Source organism: Carettochelys insculpta, chromosome 2 (assembly GCF_033958435.1).
Source record: "Carettochelys insculpta isolate YL-2023 chromosome 2, ASM3395843v1, whole genome shotgun sequence".
Classification (NCBI taxonomy): Eukaryota; Metazoa; Chordata; order Testudines; family Carettochelyidae; genus Carettochelys; species Carettochelys insculpta.
In genome coordinates, this window is record NC_134138.1 from 114,493,755 (window position 1) to 114,519,804 (window position 26,050).

At 44.8% G+C, this 26,050-nt stretch overlaps 1 protein-coding gene across 1 annotated transcript in view; it reads right to left on the reverse strand.

Moving 5' to 3' along the window:
• SCGN (secretagogin, EF-hand calcium binding protein) overlaps window positions 1-19,035 on the reverse strand; it is a 45,338-nt gene extending 26,303 nt beyond the window's left edge. Inside the window, exon 1 of the mRNA XM_074985455.1 lies at window positions 18,955-19,035. Coding sequence (XP_074841556.1) covers window positions 18,955-19,035 — 81 coding nt within the window. The remainder of the gene's footprint in view (window positions 1-18,954) is intronic.
• Between the last annotated feature and the right edge of the window lie 7,015 nt (window positions 19,036-26,050).

A 26,050-nucleotide genomic window follows, 5' to 3' on the forward strand; every position in this document is an offset into this window, starting at 1 on the left:
GAACATCTCCTAGATGAAATTTACATCACAGCTGTCCCATATGAATAATACATCATTATCCCATATGAATAATACATCACTCAGTGCAGTGGTTCTATTGGTCCATAAATAGATACGGCATAGGATAAATTTTAGAGAGGACCCCTACATGAAGGGGTTCATAAGCAGTGTGATGGAGATACCACAATGTTTCAGTGTCATTCTCCTTAGCCAGCTGGTCCACACGCTGCAATGATGACCCTCCCACCACCCCAGTATGTATTACAAGGGCTATAATATACATTTTACTCTTGTAAAACAATTTGGTGGGTAATGCATCTTTGTACATTTCCTTTAGGTCATTTGGCTTAGCAGATGTTGGTGATGTTGTGGCTTGTCTCTTACTGTTATTACCAATGTGAATGAAGATTTAGAAGATTTAGATTTGCTCTGAAAGGTACCAGCCTTCATCAGATGGAATTTTAAACATTCTTTATTCCTTGGGCTTGAATATTCGATGACTTATTCCCAATTCAAACAACTTTGAACAATTGTTCTGGCTTGATGAGATATTGAAAGCTGCAGTCAAAGCAAAGGAAGGACTGAGCCCATGGAGTTCCAGTCCTCATGATGACATTAGCTCTTTGTGGGCTCTTGGGAGAGTCACTTAACCTCTCTCTCTCTCTGTTACTTGGTATGTGAAATGGAGAGCATAACTATTTGCTTTACAGTAGTTAATGTTTAAAAATCAGCAGATAGGAATAAGGGGATTTCAAAGTTGGTGGGGGGTCCTTTCAAAAAGGATCCCTGTCTGGACGAACCACACAGCAGCAAAAAGCAGCAATTTCAAAGAGCCACGGCAGGCAGCATGCTAATGAGGTGCTGAATATGCATTTCAGTGCCTCATTAGTAATCTTCGAAATTTGGGCTAGTGTAGGCGTAAGCCCAAGTGTGGCATGTGAAGTTTCTATCAGGAGGCAGTAGTCCACTATTCACCCAATAATTTTAAAATGTGTGGACACTATTTAAAGAGTTAGAGATCCTTACTGGAAATTACATTCTCAGAGACACGGAGTTAAGATAAATAACCAAGAGATGGCATGACTTCAGCAGGTTCCTTTCAAATAGGAGGTAGTAGATACTTATCTCTGTCTGGTAATATGTGTATTGGACATTATGGCTATGTCTACACTGGCCCCTTCCTTTTGAAAGGGGCATGCAAATAAGGCAGACCAATATGCAAATTAGGTGCTAATTTGCATGCCCAGCACCTCATTTGCATAATGATAGCCACTTCCCATTCCAGAAGAGCTGCTTTAGAAATGCAAAACAGCCATCTAGATGAGGTGCCTTTGAAAGGAAGCCCCGCTTTGGAAAGCACCCTTCATGAAAAAAATTAGTATCTACTCATACTTTAGTCAATATCCTCCTATATCTTTATTTGATCAAATTTTGAAACCTTCCTCAAACCTGATGCTAGTGAGCATCACTACCTTTGAAAAATGAAGATGAGGGCTTCAAATGGATATCAATGACTGTTGGAAGCATAAATACTTTGGAAGATTTGGTCCTAACTAACTTCCACAGGACTATTCATGTGCTTAAAGTTACATGTATGCCTAAATGCTTTGCTGGATCAGGTCTTTCTTTTCCCTTTTTGTTCCCAACACATCTTGCTGTTTTTCAATGCTCTTTGCCCATCAGTAGTAAAGAAATCTGTTTTATTCCATTATGACATGAGAATATAATCTGATTTCTTTTTATCTTACTTCACAGCCAAAAAGATCTCAACATCCTACACTAAAATCTAAAAGAGAAACTGTTAATCATGTAAATGTCTGCTATTTAAAAATGTCATGTCCAGTTCATTGATACCACCTCTACTGAAAAGAAGTAGCTCTTCTGACTTGGTTGTAGACATCAGTTGATTACATGTGCGTGAGAGAGGATGATAAGTGGATAGACAGACAAAAGTGAGGCACTTTTGAACAAACACAATACGTCTTTCTTTCAGCTAATCATTATAACTCTTTCATGTGGTTTAAATCTGCTTAAAAAGAAGAACACTTCCCAGGCATTAAGCAAGCATATCAGTTGCTATTTTCAATAGTCTGGCAAACTACTCTGAAATTATCCCCTCCATGCCCAGTAGGATAAGTTATATTTGAAAAGATGATCATTAATGGTAATTGAAAAAGTGTCCTATGCAATCCAAACTAGCATGTTGTTATAAAGGTGTATTGTTCAACTATGTCTCAGCTTTTAACAACTTCACTGAATTTTAGCTGCAGAAGAGCACTGATGATGAGAATAAAAATAGGAGTTTTTTTACAACTTGTTATCTCGTTGGATAAGCTGCTTAAAGATACAACTTTGGAATGTGTGCAAACCAGAGCAACATTAGTTTTTGGTTCAGACTTTCTTCAGTATCAAGTTTTTCTAAAACAACAAGAAGTCTTGTGGCACTTTATAGACTAACAGATATTTTGGAGCATAAGCTTTCATGGGCACAGACCCGGTTCATCAGATGCATGAGTGGGCGGGGGGTGGTTTCAGAGGGGTATTTAAAGAGTGGGGTCCGAGTAAGATGGAGGCCCAGAGCTTTGGACTGTCAAAGTCTATCCAGCAAGGTGGAAATGGCCCACTCATGCATCTGATGAAGCGGGTCTTTGCCTACGAAAGCTTATGCTCCAAAATATCTGTTAGTCTATAAGGTTCCACAAGACTTCTTGTTGTTCTTGAAGCTACAAACTAAAATGACTACCTCTCTGATAGACGTTTTTCTAAGTTGCTCTTCCTCTGTGCAGCCCCATTCTCTTTCTTGCAATGTAAAGTAACAGGAGTATATAGTATTTCTATGACTAAGCAGGTAACTTTACTTCCAGAGCACTAAGGCAGAGTCAAAAAATCACTATCTGGATTTTCTGAGAGGTGTACTAGAAGTGAAATATTTATGTATCAAATTGTATAATATCAATGTCAATTTCTAGCATTGCTCTTTAGCTCTGTAACTTAAATTTGGAATGATAGGATCTGTTCTGCTGTTGATGAAAGATAGTCAGCAGCTGCATTTCACCCACACATTGGGGAGTACAGAAACACCTTATCTGGCTGCTCTAGGGCTGCTAATCTCTCCACACTGCAGGTGGATGGGGACTAGAGGCAACCATGGCTCTGTACCCCAACATGCCAGCTATTCCAACTGGGCTGCTGCAGAGGCCAAGTAAACTGTTCCTTGAAAAGAGTTGAGGCAAATTATTTCTCACGTGAAGGAAGGGGAAAGCAGGGGTCAGATGTTGATTTTAGGAAGCCTAAACAAGTCAGAATCTACTGTGGATGCTGGGTTTTGTTTTCACATCACTGCTGTGATATTGCTACAGTGAGGCAGTGAGCATGGAAAATTGTAATGTTAATATCACAGTAACAAATATTTCTAATAATTAAAATTTCAGAAGTCCTGTGCTTTTGGGAGGTTGCTTACCATAGAACCACCAGGTAAATAACTGTTACTCATCAACCTGGAAGCAGAATGTAACATACTAGAGATCTGTGTCTCAAGACACTTTTGGGGTTTACAGTAGAAAATGTTGGATATGTTCAAATCTCCAAAGCCTGATAAAACACATCCTACAATACTCAAGGAGCTAACTGAAAAGATATGTGAGCTATAAGCCATTATTTTGAAATGTCATGGAAGGATTGGAAAAGGGCAAATATAGTTCCAATCTATAAAAAGAGGACTAAGAACAACCCAAGGAATGAAAAACTAGTCATCTTAACTTCAGCATCTGGCAAGATAATGGAGTAAATAATTAAGCAATCAGTTTGCAGATACCTAGGAAATAATAAGGTGAGTAACAGTCAGCATGGATTTGTCAAGAACAAATTGCATCAAATCACCCTGACAGCTTTCTCGGACAGGGTAACAAACCTTGAAGATGGGTAACAGAGAGAAAGCTGTGCTAGTCTATATACTATCAAAACAAAAAAGCAGTAAAGTATCACTTTAAAGACTAACAAAATAATTTATTAGGTGAGCTTTCGTGAGACAGACCCACTTCTTCAGACCATAGCCATACCAGAACAGACTCAATATAAGATAGGGTGAGAGGGCTGGTGAGGGGCTGAGAAGGAAGTGGTACATATGGCATACCTTGAATTTAGTAAGGCTTTTGGTACTGTTACACATGACCTCATAAACAAACTAGCAACGTACAGCCTGGATAAAGCTGTTATAAGGCAGGTACATAAAATGGTTGGATAATCATTCCCAGACAGTAGTTATCAATGATTCACAGTCAAGCTGGAAGAGCATAACAAGTGGGGCTCTGGAGGAATCAGTTCTGGCTGTGGTTCTGTTCAATATCTTCATCAATGATTTAGATAATGGCATACACCACACACTTATAAACTTCATGGACAGTACCAAGCTGGAAAGGGTTGCAATGTTTTGCAGGATAAGATTATAATTCAAAATGATCTGGGCAAACTGGAGAAAGGGTCTGCAATAAATAGGATAAAATTCAATATGGACAAATGAAAAGTACCCTCATCCCTCATTTAATGAGTACTGTACTTATGAGTACTTGCTAAAACGAGTAACCTATATACCTACCTTTATTCACTATATGAGTGAACTTCCCCCACTTATATGAGCGGGGTCCCTGGCCAGGGGCTGGGGAGACCTGCAGCCCTGCGGCTGGCTCAGCTGCAGCCATGGGGTCCCTGGCTGGAGGCAGGGAGACCCACAGCTGGACCCTTTTCCCTCCCTTCCCTCAGACATGCAACTGTCTGACAGCCATTCAGCTGGAAGAAGATTGGGAGAAGGCTGTTAGCCCATTTCCCTCCCCTGCAATGGCAGGAACATGAAACTGACCAGCCATGAGCTGATCAGTTTCCCAGCCTCGAAAGCCATGGGGAGACTGAAACCAATCTGCCCCTTGTTCTGAGCTCCTGCTACTCTGGGAGCCAGAAAACTGACCGGCCATGGTGGTTCCTGACTCCACTCCCCTTGCAGGAAAATTTGAGTTATGCAGGGGTTGTAGGAACAAACCCTGGGTAATTCCAGGGTTTACTGTATTAGGCCCCCTGCTTCCCACCCTGCAGACTTCACCCTCGGCCAGGTTTTAACTGCCCCAACCTTAAACCTGCCCAGAAGCCCCAAACCTCCTCCAGCCTTAGAGCTCCTCAGCAACCCAAACTGCCTCAAGGCTTACACCCCCCAGCAGCCCCAAACCACCCCCAGCATCAGAGTCTCCCTGCAGCCCCAAACTTCCCCCAGTCTTAGACCCCTCCACATCCCTCAACAGCCCCAGCCTTAGACACTCCTTCTCCTCCTGCAGCCTCTTCACCGGGGCTGCTAGGCTGGGTGGCTCCCCCAGCCCTCCCATTCCCAGCAATTAACTCAAGTGTTAAGGTTTCAGCACCTAGGCATAAGTTAACTGCTATCCCTAGCGATGGAGATAGCTGCCCTTTCTGGCAGTTATCATCATTGGTAGATATCTGCCTGAGGCAGCCATATTAAGAAACTGCAAATGGCTTCTTTAACAGCCACGTGCAGCTGGAAACTGTCCAGCTGGCGACCTTTAATAAATCTAATGGGACCCATGTTTGGGTCCCAATCCATAGGCTGGAAATCCCTGCCCTACATATATACACTACATCCTATTTCTGGTGCCAAATTATTCAAATACGTCAGAAAAATACCTAAACTCAACTGGTTTATGTCAAGTTACAAGCTCTTGGAATGAATTGGAGACTTTTACATGTATTTTAATGGGAATTTAGCGTCGCTCTTTTCACCTACAAGCAGAATTTTGGGAACCAGTTGTGCTCGTACAGCAAGGGATGAGTGTACTCCACTTAGGAAGGAACAATCGACTGCACACATACAAAATGGGAAATGACTGCCTTGGAAGAAGTACTGGAGAAACAGATCGGGGGTCATAAGGGATAATAATCTAAATATGAGTGAACAGTGAAACAGTGCTGGAAAAAAAGGAAACAATTCTTGGATGTATTAGGAGGAGTGTTGTAAGTAAGATTGAAGAAGTAGTTCTTCTGGTTTAATTTGAGCTCCTTAGGCCTCAGCTGGAGTTGTGTGTTCAGTTCTGAATACCATATCTCAGAAAAGATGTGAACAAATTGGAGGAAGTCCAAAGAGAAGCAACAAAAATGATTAAAGTTCTAGAAAACGTGACCTGTGAGGGAAGCATGAAAAAAATTATATTTATTTAGTCTGGAGAAGAGAAAACAGATATGTGGTAGAGGGGCAACTTAATAAAAGTTTTCAAATAAATAAGGGATTGTTAGTAGGAGAAGGGAGAAAAATTTTTCACGTTAGTTTACGAGGATAAGACAAGAAGCAATGGGCTTAATTTACAGCAAGGGTAGTTTACGTTGGACATTTGGAAAAGCTTCCTGTCAGGGTAGTTAAGCACTGGAATAAATTAACTAGGGAGGCTGTGAAATCTCTGTGATTAGTGATTTTTAAGAGCAAGTTGGACATACATCTGTCACAGATGGTCTAGATAATATTTAGTTCTGACTTGAGTGCAAGGGACTGATCTAGATGACCTGTCACAGTCCCTTCCAGGCCTATGATTCTATGTAAAGTTGGGTTGTTAAAACAACCCATCTGGGCTGGAAAGTGGGTTGTGTGTGGGTTTTTTTTTTTTAAATTAACTAGCTATTCAACAAAGTCGTTCAACCAGAAAAAGCAAAGACAGTCAAGCTCAAGTTTCATACGTCTAAAGGTGACATTAAATTTGTTTCAGAGCCATCAATTACAGCGAGTGGCAAATGCTATAGTGACAGTACAGTTCTGATGTGGAAAGCAACTCTAGAAATAGGTTAATGGGATTTTCTGCCTATTGGTAGGTTGAGTTGGCAGAAAATAAACAGCTGTAGTCAACATGGTCTTTCTTAAGGGGTTGTGGTGCTATTATTGCATAGTCATCTTCAAGAGCAGAATGATGCTTCCCAAGCAGAAGCATTTGCATTCAAACTATCCTCCCTCAAACCTCACACCTCACTACAGCTGTTAATAACCTTCCAAAATGTTCACTCTTTGGGCTGTGGTTTTTGAGGTTTGTTCTGTCTGACAATGACTTTATTTTTGGAAAGCTCTGTGTAAAAATACTTCAGTGCTTTCCCTGGGCAATCTCTGCTGGTAGGTCTCCTATGTAATTCCAGCAGGAAACTCAAGCAGTGCTCCTCTGTGGGTGGATTTCAGTGCTAATGCCACCCACTTTTACTGTAGGACATGCGTGAGAATCCTGGGGTGCATTTACCTTCACTGGCCTGGATGAGATGTGTGTTCAATTTGCCCATTTAATGTTGCCTAGAGAACGCAAGAACATTTTTAGACATGTAAATTTTTATCAATCAAAACGCAATGTTAGTGTAATTAAGGGAATTTTTCTTCCATAGAAAGGGACAGACAGGGTCAGCTAGAATAAAAAGTACTCCAAACTTTTCTCAACTCTAGGTTTAGAGAGATTGTGGCTATGCAAGGAGAAATCAGATGACACTAAGCTTGCAAGCTGAGGAGCCAAGGGTAGTACAACAGGTATCAATCAGTAAGAGAGCAAAGAGGAGGGTTAGATTGCTACTGTCAATTGACAGAAATAACAGGAATAAAAAGCAATGCCTGTCTCCAGTTTTCAATCTGGGGAAATAAAGTTCACCTTACACCAAGAATTAAGAGCAGTATTAGATTGTAATGGTGATTAAACCAAGTCTGTCAGAAGGACTTTTACACCTTAGTTATCATCATGCGAAGAGTAACAGAGAGGAAGCCGTGCTACTCTATACACTATCAAAACAAAAAGCAGTCAAGTAGCACTGTAAAGACTAGCAAAATAGTTTATTAGGTGAGCTTTCGTGGGATAGACCCACTTCTTCAGACCAGAACAGACTCAATATTTAAGGCACAGAGAACCAAAAACAGTAAGCAAGGAGGACAAAGCAGAAAAAGATAATCAAGGTGAGCAAATCAGAGAGTGGAGGGGTGGGGGGGAAGGTCAAGAATTAGATTGAGCCAAGCATGCAGACAAGCCCCTATAGGCTATGTCTACACGTGCAGCCAACATCGAAATAGTCTATTTCGATGAATAACGTCTACACGTCCTCCAGGGCCGGCAACGTCGAAGTTCAACTTCGACGTTGCTCAGCCCAACATCGAAATAGGCGCAGCGAGGGAACGTCTACACGTCAAAGTAGCACACATCGAAATAGGGATGCCAGGCACAGCTGCAGACAGGGTCACAGGGCGGACTCAACAGCCAGCCGCTCCCTTAAAGGGCCCCTCCCAGACACAGTTGCACTAAACAACACAAGATACACAGAGCTGACAACTGGTTGCAGACCCTGTGCCTGCAGCATAGATCCCCAGCTGCCGCAGAAGCAGCCAGAAGCCCTGGGCTAAGGGCTGCTGCACACGGTGACCATAGAGCCCCGCAGGGGCTGGAGAGAGAGCATCTCTCAACCCCCCAGCTGATGGCCGCCATGGAGGACCCAGCAATTTCGACGTTGCGGGACGCGGATCGTCTACACGGTCCCTACTTCGACGTTGAACGTCGAAGTAGGGCGCTATTCCTATCTCCTCATGAGGTTAGCGACTTCGACGTCTCGCCGCCTAACGTCGAAGTTGGTGCCGCTACTTCGAAGTAGCGTGCACGTGTAGACGCAGCTATAGTGTATATAGTAACTTTCTGAGTCACTATAGGGGCTCGTCTGCATACTTGGCTCAATCTAATTCTTGACCTTCCCCCACACCCCTCCACTCTCTGATTTGCTCACCTTGATTATCTTTTTCTGCTTTGTCCTCCTTGCTTACTGTTTTTGGTTCTCTGTGCCTTAAATATTGAGTCTGTTCTGGTCTGGCTATGGTCTGCAGAAGTGGGTCTGTCCCACGAAAGCTCACCTAATAAACTATTTTGCTAGTCTTTAAAGTGTTACTTGACTGCTTTTTGTTTTGATCATGTGAAGAGTGAGCCTTCAAAGACACTGGCTCATGTTCCAATCCAGCAGGGTGCTGAGTAGCTTTTGAGAACAGCTGAGCGTCCTCAGTGAAGCCTATGGTAATTGGTCACACCACTTTTTCAGATGAAGTCTGTAACATGCACGTTATTAGCAACCAAATGATCACTTAATTTTGCCATGAAAACAGACATCTGTAAAAATATGGACTATGGCACATAAATCACTTGATTTAAGAAAAAACTAAAAAAGAACATTTCTTATTAAGGATAATACTCCACAAAGCATTGCATGGAAGAAAACTAGTGTAATTCAGACCACCATAGTAAGTACATTTGTTCCTCTTCACATCTGATCTTGTCCCTCCATTTTGTGAAAAATCCTTTTAAAAGTATTTCACATCACAAATGCAATTGATATATTAATACTTCTCATTAAGACGGAAAGGGCACGTTCACCTTTTTAGCCACATAATATTACATTGCTTAAGGATGGCTGTCCATGACCTTCTGGAAACCCAACAGTGACCTCTCTTCCTTAATCACTTTTTTTCTTTTGGGTGCCCTTGCCCCAGTGTTCTCTCTCTTGCTCTCTCAGGCATTGGTTGTGGGTTTGTTTTCTCCTGCTTGATAAGAGAATTGTGCTACTGGTAGAGCTTTATTTAAATGAGAATACACTGATGAATCACTTGTTTTGGAAAAAAATTAATTTGTGCAGAGAATCACAGGGATTTTAGATTGGCATGCCTTATATTGAATATAAGATATGCCAACCTTGAGCGTATTATTTTAACTAAGAACAGGTCATGTCATCAACAATTACCATTTTCCTCTATGAGGAGATGGAAAATAGGATTTTCCCCCTCAGTTAAGGAAATACATGACATGTAGGGGGAAAAAAAAAAGTGAAAAGCACTAAAGGATGCTTGTTTTCAAGTGATTGTTTGTTTTTAGACTCCCAACTTCCCTTGTTCCTTGCTGCAAAAGGCAGACAGGTTCACTACTGAATTCTGTCCAGAGCTAGATGTACGTGTCTGTCAGACTGGAACAACAAATCCTTGGACTAGTTCAGACCACACTTAAGAGCTGATCCTTTAGCAGGCTCCAAGCATGCATGCGAAGCCCTGTGTCCGCGTGGTGCCAGAGGCAGGACTGAGATTTTACTTAGTACACATCACACGGAAGCCAGTGAGAACTGAACTAATGAAACAGCCTGAATCTGCCATGTGGTAAGTGCTTCCCATGCAGAGTGATGATAGTAGCCTCCTAAAAAACAAAACAAACAAATAAAAAAACCTAGCCTTCTACTTGCACCCACAAATTATGGGCACAAATATTTGATATCTCAGTTTATGCCTCCACAAATTTTAGGTGTGTATATGACCAGCTACACTCAGAACTGATTGTTAGTGGGAAATGAACCAATAGGTATTTCCACTCAAAAATGTGAATATAAAAATGGAACCTGAGTTAGGCTGCAAATCAGAACCTATACACACGGTGACCATCTGTCCCGTTTTAGCTGGGCCTGTCCCTTTTTTTAGCTCCCAGGAAAGTGTCCCGACTTCTTTTTTTTTAAAAAACCAGGCTGATTGTCCCATATGTTGCAAAGCAGGGACCTGAATTTTCAAGAGACAGCTCCTTAAGCAGCAGGAGCTGTCTGTTTAAAGAGCCATCTGCAGGAGGTACTGTAGGCTCTTTAAGCAGGTTGTTTAAACACGCTGTTACCAGCAGCCCTGGGGGTGATGGGGTGGAGGAGGGGCAGAGCCAGGCTGCTTAGCTGCTGTGCACTCTGCTCATCCTGCCTGAGAAAGACAGAGCAGGCTGTGTCTTACATAATCCCCCTGGAGGGCAGGGTCCCATTGCAGGGAATGCGGGGAGCCACTTGGGGGAACCTGGGGGGACAGCTGCTAGGGGCATACACTTAGCAGCCCACAGGCAGCACAAACAGGCAAGTCTTTGGAGCAAAGAGACGTGGACCCAGGCCAGAAGTTAGATGAGGGATCCTGGGTTTGAAGGAGTCCCATGAAGGGTGGGGGACAGGACTCAGAGACAGGAAGAAGGGGACAAGGAAGGTGAATCATACAGAATGGTAGATAGGGTTGGATTAACTCTACTGGAGGCCAGATCTATTAGATTTTGTGAGGCCCACTGGGATCTGGGATGAGCCCAAAAATCATGGGTTCAGAATATGGGAGAGTTGGCTCCAGGCTGGGTCAGGACACTGGGCTGTGAGATGGGTGCTCCAGCTAGGAGTGCATGCTCTGAGGTAGGTCCTGGGGTGAGGGGTTTAGGGTGCAGGAGGGAGCCCCAGGCTGGGGCCCAGGGGTTCAGAGTGTGGAAGGGAGCTCAGCCTGGCCCACTGAAGGACGGGGGCAAAGGGTAAGGGCTCAGGACCCAAGGCAATTGAAAATGTCGTGGAAGCCCCAGACCCTTTTAAATTGGTCAGACGTGTGGCAATAGAACCCCTGGTTTGGGGAGGCTAACTAGGAATAAGGGGATTTTGAAGTCTGCTGATAGGAAAAAGGGGATTTCAAAGTTCCCGGGGGTCTGGATGAGCCACACAGCAGCAAAAAGCAGCAATTTCAAAGAGCCGTGGCTAGCAGCAAGCTAATGAGGCACTGAATATGTATTTCAGCGCCTCATTAGTAATCTTCTAAACGGCCATTTGCATGGCCATTTTGAAGATATGGGCTAGTGTAGACACAGCCTCTATCTTTTAAATGGGTGCTCAGTCAGCTTAATGTTATTTTGAATGTTTTTACTGCATAGTTCTAATAGATTGCTATTGAACTTGCTTAACTCCAAGCAATTTAGCATGTGTCCCATATTTCACAATGGGAAATATGGTCACCCTGCCTATAGAATATGACAGACATGGCAACTTCCAGCAGCATCAGAGACAAACCCTGCTAAAGTAAGTATTTTAGTAGTTTAATGTATTAAAAATTCAAATGTTCGTGTATTTTTAAGGGACAGTATGTAACTTGTTTTGGAGGGTGTCATAGCTAACGTAAACCCAGGGAAGTGTATTAAGCTTCAAAGGACTCCTGGAAATCATGTCACAAACTGCAGTCGCAGGTGGGAAATTATTTTTCCTGCAGCAAATTTTATCTACCAAACAAAGATCTTACACCTTTTAGTTCAGGTGTCTAAGTTTTTGACAAGCTCATTGTTTTGCTTCTTTCCCCTAGCCAAGGTCTTTAGACATGTCTTTGAATATGGGAAACATTTATTTCTGTCTTTTTTTCTTTTTGTTCCCAGTAGTATTCTTAGCTTGTATTTGCAAACACTTACAGATGGCTTACCTTAAAATAAAGGAAAAGAAAAGGAGTTGCTTAAGGTGATCAAAGCTGACAAAAGATACATCAAATATCTACATGAATATACATGTGGAACAGCTGAGACCTGCTGAGGTGTTTGTGCCACCAGTTAAGTCTGGAGGGGAACGCAAGAAGGCTGTTTTAATTATGAGTTTTCAACTTCTTGTTTCCTCTCATTGTCCACCACAGCCCATATGTCAGTCATTCTGTGATGTTCTTTACTATCAGTGACTCTTTGGAAAAGTGAAAAAGAAAGATTGTATTGGCTGGTAGAACTCTAGTTTGGGTGGCTTGGAGGTTAGTCCATGTTTGGGACCATAAGCCTTAATATCTATGACTTTCTATCAAATGTCTGAACACCTGAATTATGGAAGGAAGCACACAGTTACAGCAAGGCTACAGAGGCTAAGAGCAGGTGTAATGCCTTTGGGGGAAATGTGCTTTACAGGTTTAGTACAAGCATGACTCCTTGCAGTCAGACTGGTGCACTGGGGAAATAACATGACTATGTCCTTGCCTGCTTCATGAGGCTTAGGCTTCTGGGCTATGGGGCAGGAGATGGAGTGCTCCAGAAGGACAGCCATCCATACCAAAGATGAATGTACTAACATGAATGTGTTTTGGTACGGTGCAAGCAATCCCTTCCCCTTCACAGGTAGGGAAGGTGTTTTTTAGTTGGTGGCCAATGACACACTGAAAAATCAGTTGGGAGGGCCACACAAAAGTCAGAAGAAAACAAAAAAAAAAAACCCAATCTTCACTGATGTAGCCCCTGACAGACACCTCACACCCCTTGCACTCCAGCCTCATGGGGAGCAGAGGGGAAGGAGGACTGAGGTTCAGGGCTTCCCCTAGGCTCTGGGGTGCAGCCAAAATGAGGGGTTCAATGTGCAGAATGGGGCTGCAGGATGTGGGCTGGGACTAAGTGTGCAGGGTCAGGGCAGGAGGTAGGGAGCAGGAGGGGGCTGGGTGGGAGGTAGAGTTCAGGAGTGGGCTGGGGTGTTGAGGGGGGGAAGTAGGGTGCAGGGATGGGGAGGCGCTCACCTGGCGCAGCTCCCTGGGGGAAGACATGGCTCTACACCCCGTGTGATCCCAGGCACTACCTCCTGCTGGTCTCGTTGACCGCGATGCCAGCAAGTGGCAGCAATGGGGTAAAAGCCTCCATGAGAGTGCTTCCCTGTGCTGTAGTTTCCCCAGCCACGGGGGAAAGGGAATGGAAAGGCATGGAGCTGCTTCCTCTCCCTGCCGGGCAAAGCCCATGGGCTGGATCTGGATCTGGCCCTGGCTTGCCTGGATCCATCCCATGAGGCTTACTGGGTGGCCAGGTGCCACTGCAACATTGAGCATTGTCCCTTTATGGTGCTAGTCCTCAGGCTACAAAATCCTACCATAATTCCCTCAGTTTACTAAAACCTTTTTGCATCTGTGTTAGAGAGGCAAAGTGGATGAGGTAATTCTGTTATCCTTTGGTGAGAGACACAGAGCTTTTAATCTTCACATCTGGCAAGCTAACTCCAGTTCACTGCTAAACACAACGTTGGAAGAGATCATTTAGCGTAAGTACGAAGCATGTTTTTCAAGGGACCATTCAAGGTGCAGTGGCCTGTTAATCTATATCTACTCACAAATCAAAGGGGTTATGGTAGACCTGGGTGACCAGATAGCTTTTCATAGCTGGATAAGGAAAGAGGGATTAGTATGGCCCACTGTAAAGTTTGGAGTTCTTTACAAAATTCAGATCTTCCTTTGTTTCAAAACACTTCTAAAGTTCTAAGATATTTAGATTCAATATTTGGTTTGAACCTATCTCCACTAGTGACACATTCTGAATCCTCTTTCTTGCCCAGTGTTTGTAATCCACAAATCTGATTCTCAAGTGGCTCATAGACTGCATCTTTAATTGTTTCCCCAGCTGCTCTGATGCTCTTGCATTTAATGTCAGATGGAGATGTAGCAGAGGAACTGGGAAAAATAACAGAGCTGCAGACTACAGTGGTCATTAGGGGAAAATAATAGCTTAGAGAGCGGAGGTTGAAAAAATATAATTATGAAACTGTTCACTACTCAAGCAGAAACGACTTCCAGAGCTGATAATGTTATTTATCACTTGTATAGCACTTTAGAAATAGTAACTAATTAATCCTTGTAATGTGTCTGCAAGGTATGTCATTAAGGGTTATTGTTTCTCTTTAGCAGAGAGTAGAAGAGGCACAGAGGTTAAGCGTCCATAAAAGGAATCAGTGTCAACACTAGGAATTAAAATACAAAGATCCCAGCTCGCAGTCCTGTGCTAATATTGGTAGGCCATGGGTCCTCAGCTGTTTCCAGGTTGGAAGGGGTTCTTCACACATCTGTAAAAAGCATGCACATAGTAGATGGTGTGCATAGAAAGAAAAATGGTGGGCAGATATAATATTATAATATGGTATGATGATACAAAAAAGTCATTTTTTATACACAGTGCTTATGATTAAGTGTTAGTCAGGAGTACTTTTAATAAAAGTTACAGACAGGGCACATGCAGTAAGCTAAAAGTACTAGCCCATGACCTGTCCATGACTTGAACTATATATCTCTGACTAAATCTTGGGTGCTTGGGGTAGGGATGTATAGCCAGGAGTTGCCATGAGACGGTGAGTGTGGCAGTGTGTGGCATGGGACTCTTACTGGTAGTGGGAAGTGTGGGGTGGGGGTGGTAGCACACCAGCCATGACTCTTACTGCTGCTGGGAGGGAGGGAAGGAGGTCGGCAGCTGGCAGACTCCTTACCCGATTCTTTGTGGCTCTTCAGAAGTGACAATATGTCCCTTGGCTCCTTGGATAAGGCACTGCCAGGGGGCTCTATGTGTTGTCGTTGCCCTGAGAACCAGCTGCACAGCTCCCATTGGCTGGGCACTTCAGCCAGTGGGAGCTGTAGGGGAGCGCTCCAGGTGGCGGCAGCACACAGAGCTCCCTGGCTATGCTTCCACCTAGGAGCCAAGAGGCCATGCTGCCATTGGCAGGGAGCTGCCCCTGCCCCAGCCCTCAGCCCCACCCCAGGTCCAAACTCCCTCTGCTGCTGGAAGGTGGAGAGCAATGGCCCAAGACTGCCCCAGCTGTGTTCAGTACAGCTAACGCAGGCAGCCCTCAGGGCCAGCCGGGCCGCCTGCGGCAGATGTCACAGAGGTCCTGGAAAGTCACAGAAATGGTGACCTCAGTGACAGACTCACCCTCACTCATGATACCTGAGAGACAAATAAGAAAAAGTCTTTACCCTGAAGAGCTGCCAGTCAAAGCACAAGATTCTACTCTCAGCCTTAGTGTTTCTCAGTAGCCTCAATAGGAGAGCCACCCACGCAGGGAAAGCAGAATACTGAGGCTGAATGCTTCCCAGGCCCACTGACTAGGCGGGGGCTCGGACAAAGGGGGCAATTGCATAAGGGGCATTTCAAGTGGGGGCCGGAGCTCCTGGCCACTGCTGCTGCTGCTGCAGTAGCGGCAGTGGCAGCCAGGAGCCCTAGTCCCCTTTTAAATGCTGTGGGGGAATCACTCACGCGGCTTCTGAAGGCTGTGGGGGGCGGGGGGGGACACTGTGCTCTAGGTGGTGCTAAGCAATGACTTCCTTTGACTCCATCCCTTCCGCCTAAGCCCCTGCCCCATCTGGGGGCATGCAGCCACTCCTTCCCCCCCACTCCTTGCCCCTGGGCACGCAGTGGCTGTTGGCCCCGCTGAGACTGCCCTATGGATCTGAGATAATTTTGCTCTTAGTTAAAGAGAGATTACAAGACCAGAAGAAACTACTGTGATCTTACACAGGAGGTCAGATTGTAACACAGGCCATAGAACTTCCCCAAAATTATTCCTAGAGCAGATCTTTTAAATAAACACCCAAAGTTAGTTTAAAAATTGTCAGGGATAGAGAATCCACAGTGACTTTGTATAAATTGTTCCAAACTACTCTCACCATTAAAAATATATGCCTAATTGCAGTCTGAATTTGTCTAGCTTCAAACTCCACCCACTGGATTGTGTTACACTTTTCTGTGCTAGATCAACAACTTCTTCATATCGGTACTTATAGATTATAATCCATTCATCCCTTACACTTCTCTTTGTTACACTGAATAAATTGAGCCTTTGAGTCTATCAGTATAAGTCTTATTATCTAATCTTTCCATCATTCTGGTGGCTCTTCTCTGAACCCACTCCAATTTACATCTATCCTGATCTTTGGATACCAGTGGGACGGTTGTAAGGCAACACATGATCATATTGTGTAAGGGCCATATACTGGCACCCTTACTGCTAAGTACCACCTCCTTTGCAAAGCAAGACACTACTCTCCATATGAATGTGGTATATTCAGCTCCTTACATTTAATTCAGAGAGTTTTTATTGATATGAAAGTTTTTCTTATAATAGCAATAGTAGGCACAGAAAATGAGAGATGCAGAAAAAAATCATGCTGATTTAAAATAATGTGACCATATAACTTTTGGCAATGATGACAGCTGTCATTATGTAGCCTGTTTAATAAAGGGGAAAATATGTTCCATTATGAACCCATACAAATTAGTTTCTGTGCTCTACTGTCTTGGTATGTAATCCCCTATTCCAAATCATGAAACAGACTTCACATAGACTTCTGTGTGTATACACAATCATGGGAACATATGACTTGCCATCTAGGCTGTCTAGTCCAGCACCCTGTCTCCTATAATGGCCAGAACTTCTGAGGACAGTGAAAGAAATCCCCCAGTAGGCAAATATCAGATAACGTGCACTACAAATTCTTCTCTTAACAGGGTTGCCTTAAACCCCAAAACTTGAAGCCCCACAGCCACATGCTCTCCTTAGCCTTGTTATTAATTTAGATATTATTATCTATATAAAATGTTGATGCCTCTCTGACTATTTCTAGGTTTTCGTTTTGGTAATATCCTATGGCAATGACTTCTAGTCAAAATCTGCCTTATGTGAAATAACACTTTTTATTAGTTTTGAATATGCCACCTTTCAGTTCCATTGAATGGAAGCAGGCAGAATGGAAGCTTTCAATTTCATCTCCTTTTAAAAATAAATAATCACAATCTTTTCAACTTTTGTTCATATGATTAATTTCAGTGTCCAAAATCATTCTCATTCCACATCTCTGAATCATCTCGGCCTTTACAGAATCTCTATTGAAATTCTAAATAAACTTTTCCATACAGATATCATTATTCCACAATAATACCATTATTTTTCCAAATGAAACAAAAGTTCCTTTTGTTTATGATAATTGCAAATTGATGTATATAAGACCCATTCTTAATGTTGCCTGTTTTAGACAGAGATCTGCTCAGATACAACGTGCTGGTTGTTCCTGATTTATCTGTTTTTATTTAAGGTAATTGCTTCACATTTATTTGCTTTGTATCTACTTCTTCTATATAAAGAGATGCTCATTTTTTTCTTATATTTGACCATGCAGTGAAAAGACTTTTTAAATGTAACCTTTGTTCAAATTCTGGGACAGACTTATTCAGTGGCAATAGTTCTCTCTGGCATGCAGTGATATTCAAAGGAAAAGTATGAACTGTAGATAAGATGGGGAAAGAGAGATTTTAGCATTAAACTTTTTCTACTTATTGATTTGTAGCATAAGATGAGAAGCACTGATAAATAGTATGAAACAGAGCTACAAAAATCCAAACTAATCAAAAATATACAGATTTTAACCTTATGAGCAGCAAGTTGTCATATGTTTATCCTTTAGCCTATTTTAAGAGTTAAGGCATAAATCTTCAGATTAATGCAGGAATAATTCTATGGTAGTTTATATTGCTAAAGACAATGAATGTATTAACAAATCAGCACTATTTTAAATCACGCATAGACACTTGCTAGTTTCCACTCCGAGATTAAAATCTGTGTCAAAGCATTTTAGTTCCATTTGTATTCATTTATCCATTTTTCCCCAAGCTTTCAAAGAGGATATTTAGTCTGTGCCAAAATAACAACCTTGGAGTGAGTAACAGATGTTGGACTGAAAGTAAACAGCTTTAGTACTGTTAGAGTTATTATACCTGTTTAAATCTCACCTTGTTGCTAGGAGAAACTAAAACCCTTTATCTTTGGTCTCACTGAGGAAACTAGCAGTCAGAAAGCATAAAGTACAAAACCTCCTTAAATACAATTGTGCTTATCTTCACATGCATGCAATTTGGTAAGTACTTACAGATGTACCCAGTTTCTTCAGCAGATGATGAAAAAAATTATCAAGCTCCTTCCCCTCTATGTAACCATTGTCTAAACACAATTAAAACATACATTATTGATGATTGCTCTGAGCACAACTCACATACTATAGAACCATTTTTACACTTGCGGAAATGGTGCCAAGTTGGGCCAGTGTTCTATTTATTCCTAAACAAGTCTATTCATCCTTCCTAGCTGGTGGCATACACCCTAAAGTTGGAAGTGGTTATTTTTAATTCAAATTTTTACCACTTTAATATTTTTAATTTTTCTTTATTATATTTTAAAGATCTTGGCCAAAAGGAAAAAAGGAGTAACAGTAGTGACATGGCAGACAAATATTTTGTGCTCTGAGTGCATTTACTGCCAAGTAAACTTATCATGAAAGTTTTTTGCCTTGTGTATATAAGGTCATCCCTATGAAACAGAGGCTAAGGCTACATCTACACTTACCTGGAAGGTTGACAGCTGCTGCACGATTTTTGGTACGCCAATTGGGTACCAAAAATCAACTTCGCAGCCGTCGACTTCCATGGATGTCTTTGCAGCAGCAGGTTGATGGGAGCACGCCTCCCATCAACCTTCCTTAATCCTCATGGCTGGTGAGGATTTCCAGGGTCAACAATGACCCCACAATGTGCAAATGGCACCCCAGAAGATGGAACCCTAAACGCTCCCTCTTCTGGAGTTAGTGTAGATGTAGCCTTAGACAAGAAGCAAAAGGCTTAAATAACAGAAAGGGAGGTTTAGGTTGGACATTAGGAAAAACTTATACTCAGGGCGGTCAATCACTGGAATAAGTTGCTTAGGGAGGCTGTGGAATCTCCCTTTGGGGAGAGTTTTAAGAACAGGTTAGACACACACCTGTCAGGGCTGGTCTAGGCTAATACTTAGCTTTGCCAGAGGGTAACAGTGAGTCCTGCCCAGAGATTGGCACCCAGAGGCAGGAGCGGCTGAACGGTGGCACAAGCCAACAGGGAGCTATTAGAAGAGCGGGCGGGGAGCTGGGGTGTGATAGGACAGTACCTGTAAGACATTACCCGGGACTTTCACTCCGCTCCCGCCGGCCACTCTGCGCCGGCAGGGGGCGGGAGGAGGGGGCCCCTTGCGGTCCCCTCCAGCCCTGTGACTGGGCTGTCCCGAAGCGAGCAGTTCGCCGCAGTTCCCGGGTTCAGCACCTGGGAAGCGGCAGGTAAATGCCCCAGGCTCGGGCCCCGCGGGAACAGGGGCTCGTTCCCCGCCCGCTCCCCGCCCCGCGCCCGCAAACCTGCCGCACCGTCGGCGTCGAAGCGCTGCCAGATGCGCAGGAAGCCGGCGGCGTCCAGCTGCTCCAGGGGGCTGCTGTCCATGGTGCTGCCGCCGCCGCAGACCGCTCGCCCAACGCCCGCCAGCGGCTGGAGCGCTCTGCCCGGCTCGGGCGGGAGCGGCTCGGGCGGCAGGGCGGCCCCGAGACGCCCGCGGGGAGACACGCCCAGCGCTCGCGCGCCCCGCCCAGCCAAGGGCAGAGGCTGAGACTGGCGGGGAGGGAGGTTTCCACGCCTGCCCCCGGGCCAGGGCCCGCCCGCAGGGATCCCAGTAGCGCCTGGCCAGCCAGTGCTGACCCCAGGGCGGCGGGCAGCCCGCCTGTGGCAGTCGGGGGGCGGAGCGGGGAGGGCGGCGCCTCTGTAACACAGCCGGCCGCAGCTGACTCCCCCTCCCCCTAGTTAAAAACCAGCCCCGGCCCCTGTGGGCTGAGAGCTGCGGGGCTGCAAGGAGAGCCCCTGCCCAGCACAGGGGGCCTCTGAGACCCCGCTTCCCCGTGGAGCCCTGCTGAGGGGAGTTGTGTTTAGCATCGCTCCCCGGGGTTCCGCTTTGGATGAGACCCGTCAAGTCCCAGGACAGTCCTGTGTAGGGGGGCAGGACGCTGGCCACAGCCAGCTCCTTGCAGGCTGCAGGAATTGCACCCACCTAGCACAATGCTCGCTGCAGGCTTCCTGTGTTGTGCGTTTCGCAGTGTCAATACACGTTTCATCCTCCGCTGATGCATATAGTGGCAAGACTGATTTTGTTTTGCAGGGTTTTGTATTTTACTCGAACACTGGTAAACCTAGAAATTCAGGTACACCTAGAAGGAGGGGAAGAACATGCTTAAAACAAGAACCCTTTCTGCTGGCATTGCAGGGGCATCCATGTCTGAAAAAACACGTAGAAGGTATTTGGGGCAGATGCTACTTAAATTACAATTTTCAGGGAAAAGATTGAGTTTTAGTTGAAAGGAAAATGTCCCCCAGGCCTCCAAAAAGTTTCTTAGAAATCAAAACGATAAAAAGAAGTTCCAGAATATTTACAAGAATTCTCTTACTCTTCCATTAAAATTAAAGTCACATTGAAACTGAAGTCAGAAGGAAAATTGCACTGCTAAATGTAAAAATGGATGCCTTAATGTTTGGCTGTTAGGGTCTGAGCAAGAGACCATTGAAATCAATTGAAAGATTTCCACTGATTTCAAAGGACTTTGGAGCAAGTCCTTAAAGAACTTATTTGCAAGTGGCAAGATTTTCAAAAGTGCTGATACACAGAAACTTCCATTGTCTTAATCTATTGTATCTTTCAAAGAGTCTGTCTGTCTGTTCAAGAACTGTTAAATGGTAAGAGGTAGGAACACCAAATCAGGCATGCCAAGAAAATGGGATATCCCTGAAATGGGATTGCTTCTCATAAAAGCATACAAAAGAGGCAACATGACCACGCAGGTGAAAGTGGCTGGCTGGGGACACACCTCCCGCTGTCCAGCATTACCTCATCCCCAAGCCTCCCACCCCACAGGAGCCCTTTAGAGAGAATGGAGGAGGGCTGAAGCTGAAGCTGAGGGCTGATTCATAGGGAACATTACTGGTTGTTTCCCTTCATCAGGAACCAAAGGGAAAGAGCACAGTTTGCTGCAGTCTTCACTCTGGCTGCAGGGTGCAGGGGGCAGATGAACCTTGACCTGCCCCTTCTGGCAGATATGCCCCCTCCCCTGGCTGTTGCTCACAGGGGCTGCAATAACCATGGAGGGGCACAGCTCACGTGGCCCCAGGCTGCTGCAGGAGCAAGATGTGAGCAAGGTGAGTGAGCAAGATCTGGGGTAATCCTCTCTTCCAGGGGCAGCCTGCAAATTAATCCCACATCCCCAGCCCCACCCCAGAACAAATTTAAATGAAGAAAAACAAAGATTGAATTAAGGACCTGAGCAACACAGAGTAACTCTTCTAATTTATAAATATATTCGATCTCCCTGGGAGCACTGCTGGAAACCATGCCAGTCACTTATCGAGCTGATTAAATACAGACTTAGGAAGCTAACTTTAGGCTCTCCCTTTTGAAAAATCTTTACCCACATTTCTTCAGTAGAAATTGCTGCTCATACAGAGAACACTAGACCTACACATTAACTGCATTTAGAACACCTACGAATTATAAGTTTTCATCCATGGCCATAGATAAAATTAACATATAGATCCATAATGGACCTATTCTAAGCTACCAGAGCCTTCTAACCTTTTAAATAATTGAATAAATCCACTTGAATTAAGCAGGGGAAGGAAAAAGTAGTTGCCATAAAGTTGAGGTATTTAATTAGCAGCATGAGAGCTGTTTATTACAAACTATATCTAAACCAGCTAACTGTGGTCTCCCCACTCTAGAAAAAAGGTTTCTGAGATGTTGAATGGAGTGCCTTGTCTGAAAGCAGCCTCAGCCAAAGGCCAGATGCACCCATGCAGGAGCATTAGGCTAAATGATAAGATCACTCAGGTTGTCTGGACATATCTGCACAGGTTCTGTCACCAGGACTGAGTTCTTCACCATCATTTATCTCAAGGGTGTAGAATCCCAAGCTGGCAGTCCTTCTCCAGACCACAGCTTTGTGACCTTACTGGATTTTTAAATTGAGTATGGAAGCCATTTATATTACCATTGTATATAGTATCACCAAATCTTGTGCCAGGTGGGCCAAGTGAGGTGTCTAATGAAAGCTGGTAATGCCCTGAATCTGTTTCTATTAGTTGTTTGTCTGTGCCATGTTTGTATGTGAAGTTATAAATATTGGCTCTATAACTGTATTAGAAATGTTTTCGTAATGCGATTCACAACAGGAGGTGTGATCGCCTCCCCCCAGCCAGGGTGATGGACTGAAAAAAAGGCTCCGATGTTGAATACACATTTCAGAAATATGGAACTTGTCCTCTGGAATGCAGCCAGTGGCAAAGTTCCACAACGGCCCACCTGGTCAGGTGATTTGAGCTAAGCAATGGAATTGAAATCAGATGCCCAGACATCCATTCTACATGCCATGAAAATGGACTGGGACAGGTTAGCAAAACCAGCAACCAATGGCAGTTTGCCACAACTGCTCATCTGGGTCAGGTGACCCTCACCCACAAGGGCCTATAGGAAGAAGAAAGGAATTTTCCCCTCCACATGGAAAACTATAAGATAGACCTGGGAGTGACCATCGTAGGTCCAATTCCAGTGTGCCAGTCTTCAGCTCTCCAGTCTCCATGAGCTAAGCCAATGTAACCTGGGATCACCCCCCCATGGGGTGTGTATTAAGAGACTTTCAAGAAACCAGCATAACAACATTGCTGGCCTGCATCAATAGCTGTAGCTGATGTATGTAATGTATCACTTTAACAATTTTTCTCTCTCTCCCAGTTTTCTTTCTTTCTTTGTTAATAAACCTTTAAATTTTAGATTCTAAAGGATTGGCACAGCATGTGTTTTGGGTAAGATCCAAGTATATATTGACCTGGGATTGTGGCTAGACCCTGTAGCTTGGGTCTACACTACAGAGTTCTATGGACAGAAGTCCTATTGACAGATACACAGAAGCTCTGTCTACAGAACATGTCCACACCCAACACAGGCTCCCTGTCGACAGAGAGTGGCCTGATTGCCCAGCCCTCAGTTGACAGAACAGCCAATCAGAAGCTCTGTAAACAGGGCAGCCTGGTGAACCGGAAGCCCTCTCTGTCAACAGAGGACTTTCCAGAGCGTCTAGACTATTTTTTGTCATCGAAATCTGCCTCATACGGTCAAGACAGAACTCTGCCGGGAAAACGACTGCATTCTGTCAACAGATTCTCGACAGAACACATTTGTAGTGTGGATGCTCCCTAGTTTTGTCAACAGAAGGCCTCTTCTGTCGACAGAATTCTGTAGTGTAGACCCAGCTTTGGGGGCCTGGAAGAATCTGTGTGGAGTGGGTGAAATAGGTTTTAAGAACCTCTCACCTGAGTAGGGGGCTGCTGGTCTGGGCTTGTGTGACAGCTGGAGAACCTGTGGGTTTGCTTGTGTGGTCTCTGACTGGCTGGTTGGGCTGAGAGAGGTACATTTGTGGCTGGTTAGATTTGCCTTAGTGAGAAGGAAAGCACAGCCTGAGGCTGTAAGTGGCTTAGATTTAAGTAAATATACCCTGGGTTGGTTCCCTCAGCTGTGCCCAGAAACCCCATCATATTACAGCCTTGGGGCTCCCCTCCCCAGCATCTGGATCACTATAGGGTGGGGGGGATCAGGGGCCCCAAGCCTTGCCAGCTGGATCAGGCAAGCTGGGGCTGGATCTGGCCCATGAGCTCAGCTGGAGGGGAGGAGGGGGCCAGGAAGTGGCTCTGGGCTCTGCGAGCTGCCACCACTCCTCCTTCCCCTCCTCCATCTGGGGGAACAGCAAGGTGGAGCTGACTGCAAAGAGGCTTCCAGCAGAATCTGAACAGCAGGGGAGGTGGGGCGGTGCCTGACTGTGGTGGGAGAGAAAGCTCCCTGGAGAGGCTTTTCTCCTCCTGCTGCCGTTTCCCCAGCCAGAGGAGGGGAAAGGGGAGGGGGCAGTGCCAGACGTAAGTGTCCTTACCCCCAGTCTGCTCCCAGCACCTCCTCCTGCCCATACCCCACCCTGCTTCTGCACCCCTCCCACCCAGACCCTCACCCTCAGCCCATTCCTGGACTCTCCTTCCTGCCCCATCCCTCCCCTCTGACTCACTCCTGGACCCCTCACTGCTGCCCCAGCCCACCTATGCACCTTGTCTTTTAACCAGCTCCCACAGCCCCAGCCTTTTCCTGCACCCTCTCTCCCACCCAGACCCCACATCTGCTCCATAGCAACCCCCTCCCGCACACTAAACCCCCATATTTGGGCCCATCCGGGCCCACAGAAGAGTTACTCTAGCCTGGGGAAAACACTCAACCTTAGTTCACCCTTCTCCACCCTCCTGCCCATGGTGCTGGAGACTGAGGTGTGCCAGTCAGGGGCCATATCAGTGGGGGTTTGTGGTTTTTTTTTCTTCTCACTTTCATATGGCTCCTGACTGATTTTTCTGAGAGTCAGTGGCCCCCCCAACCCAACCCAGTGGCTCCCCATCCCTGCTTTATCTGATCAGTTCCTTGGGGAAGGCTGCCTCTGCTTCTCCAGTACATATAATGGAAGCTTAATGGGGTTTGGCTCCCTGAGCCTCCAGATCTATAGCTCTCTGTGCGTAGGCTTCATACCTCTGTGCTGTCTTAGGAGCCTCTGACTCTTTCCTGCCGTGATGGACCCACAGTTCCACCAGCTGTTGCTCCTGAAATGGCTTCCTGGCGTCAGCGTTCACTCACCCACTAAATTCTCTCAGGCTGATGTAACAGAGTGGCAGTTCTCTGGGTGCGCTCCATCACACTGCAGGGCACGAACTCTGTGAGATATTGTACGAGGGGCTTCTGCAGGTACAGGAAATGATGCAGTGGGCAAGGCGCTCCTCCTGTCCATGCACCCCTCAGTCAGGATGCCCATTTTGTCTAGTCATAGAGAAGGTGGATATGGATGTTAAACAAATATCAGTAAAAGTTATTTGCTAGTTATTTATTAATTGGCATTTAAAAGCATGGCTCTTCCATACATGTTTAGCCAAAGGCATTTCCCCATGGCCCAGGAGACTAAACACCTTTTTTTATAAATCCATTTTACTACATTTTTTAAATCCCTATGGAAAGTGTCTATAGGCAATGTCTATATAGGCAGTTTAGGCTAGTCAATGGGCTGTATGAGTGGCCCTACATTTCAGTGGGCCCCAAGATTGTTGTAAGATTGTTGACGAGCTCCCAGGATAAGATAGTTCTGCTAACTGTGCGTGTGTACCTAGGCTTTGCAGGGAGTGCGGCTTCAACTATGACAGTGGTTTGACTGGATGCAGAGGAAGTGCATGGCTGTCACAGTCCATGTGGTGTGCACTCAGTGAGTACCTCACTTCATGTGCCTTTGCTTTACGTTCCACTGGCCGCACATAGAGCTCTCATGGAGTGCAGATTGCCCACCGCTGATCTATAGGCTCTATTAGGGACAAGGCCAGTAAGAATCTATAGAACGTTAAGGTTTCAAGCTACCCTCAACTAAACAGAATTTGATACAGAATAGAGATCTCTTCAACAGGGTTTCTTAGCAATCTGTTAGAATTCTAGATCATATTTATCAGTATATCTAATACATTTTATAGAACAGTGCAAAGAACTTACAGAACCTTTCTACAGGATTTCTCAAGGAGGGTATTTTCTAACTTCCTTTTCT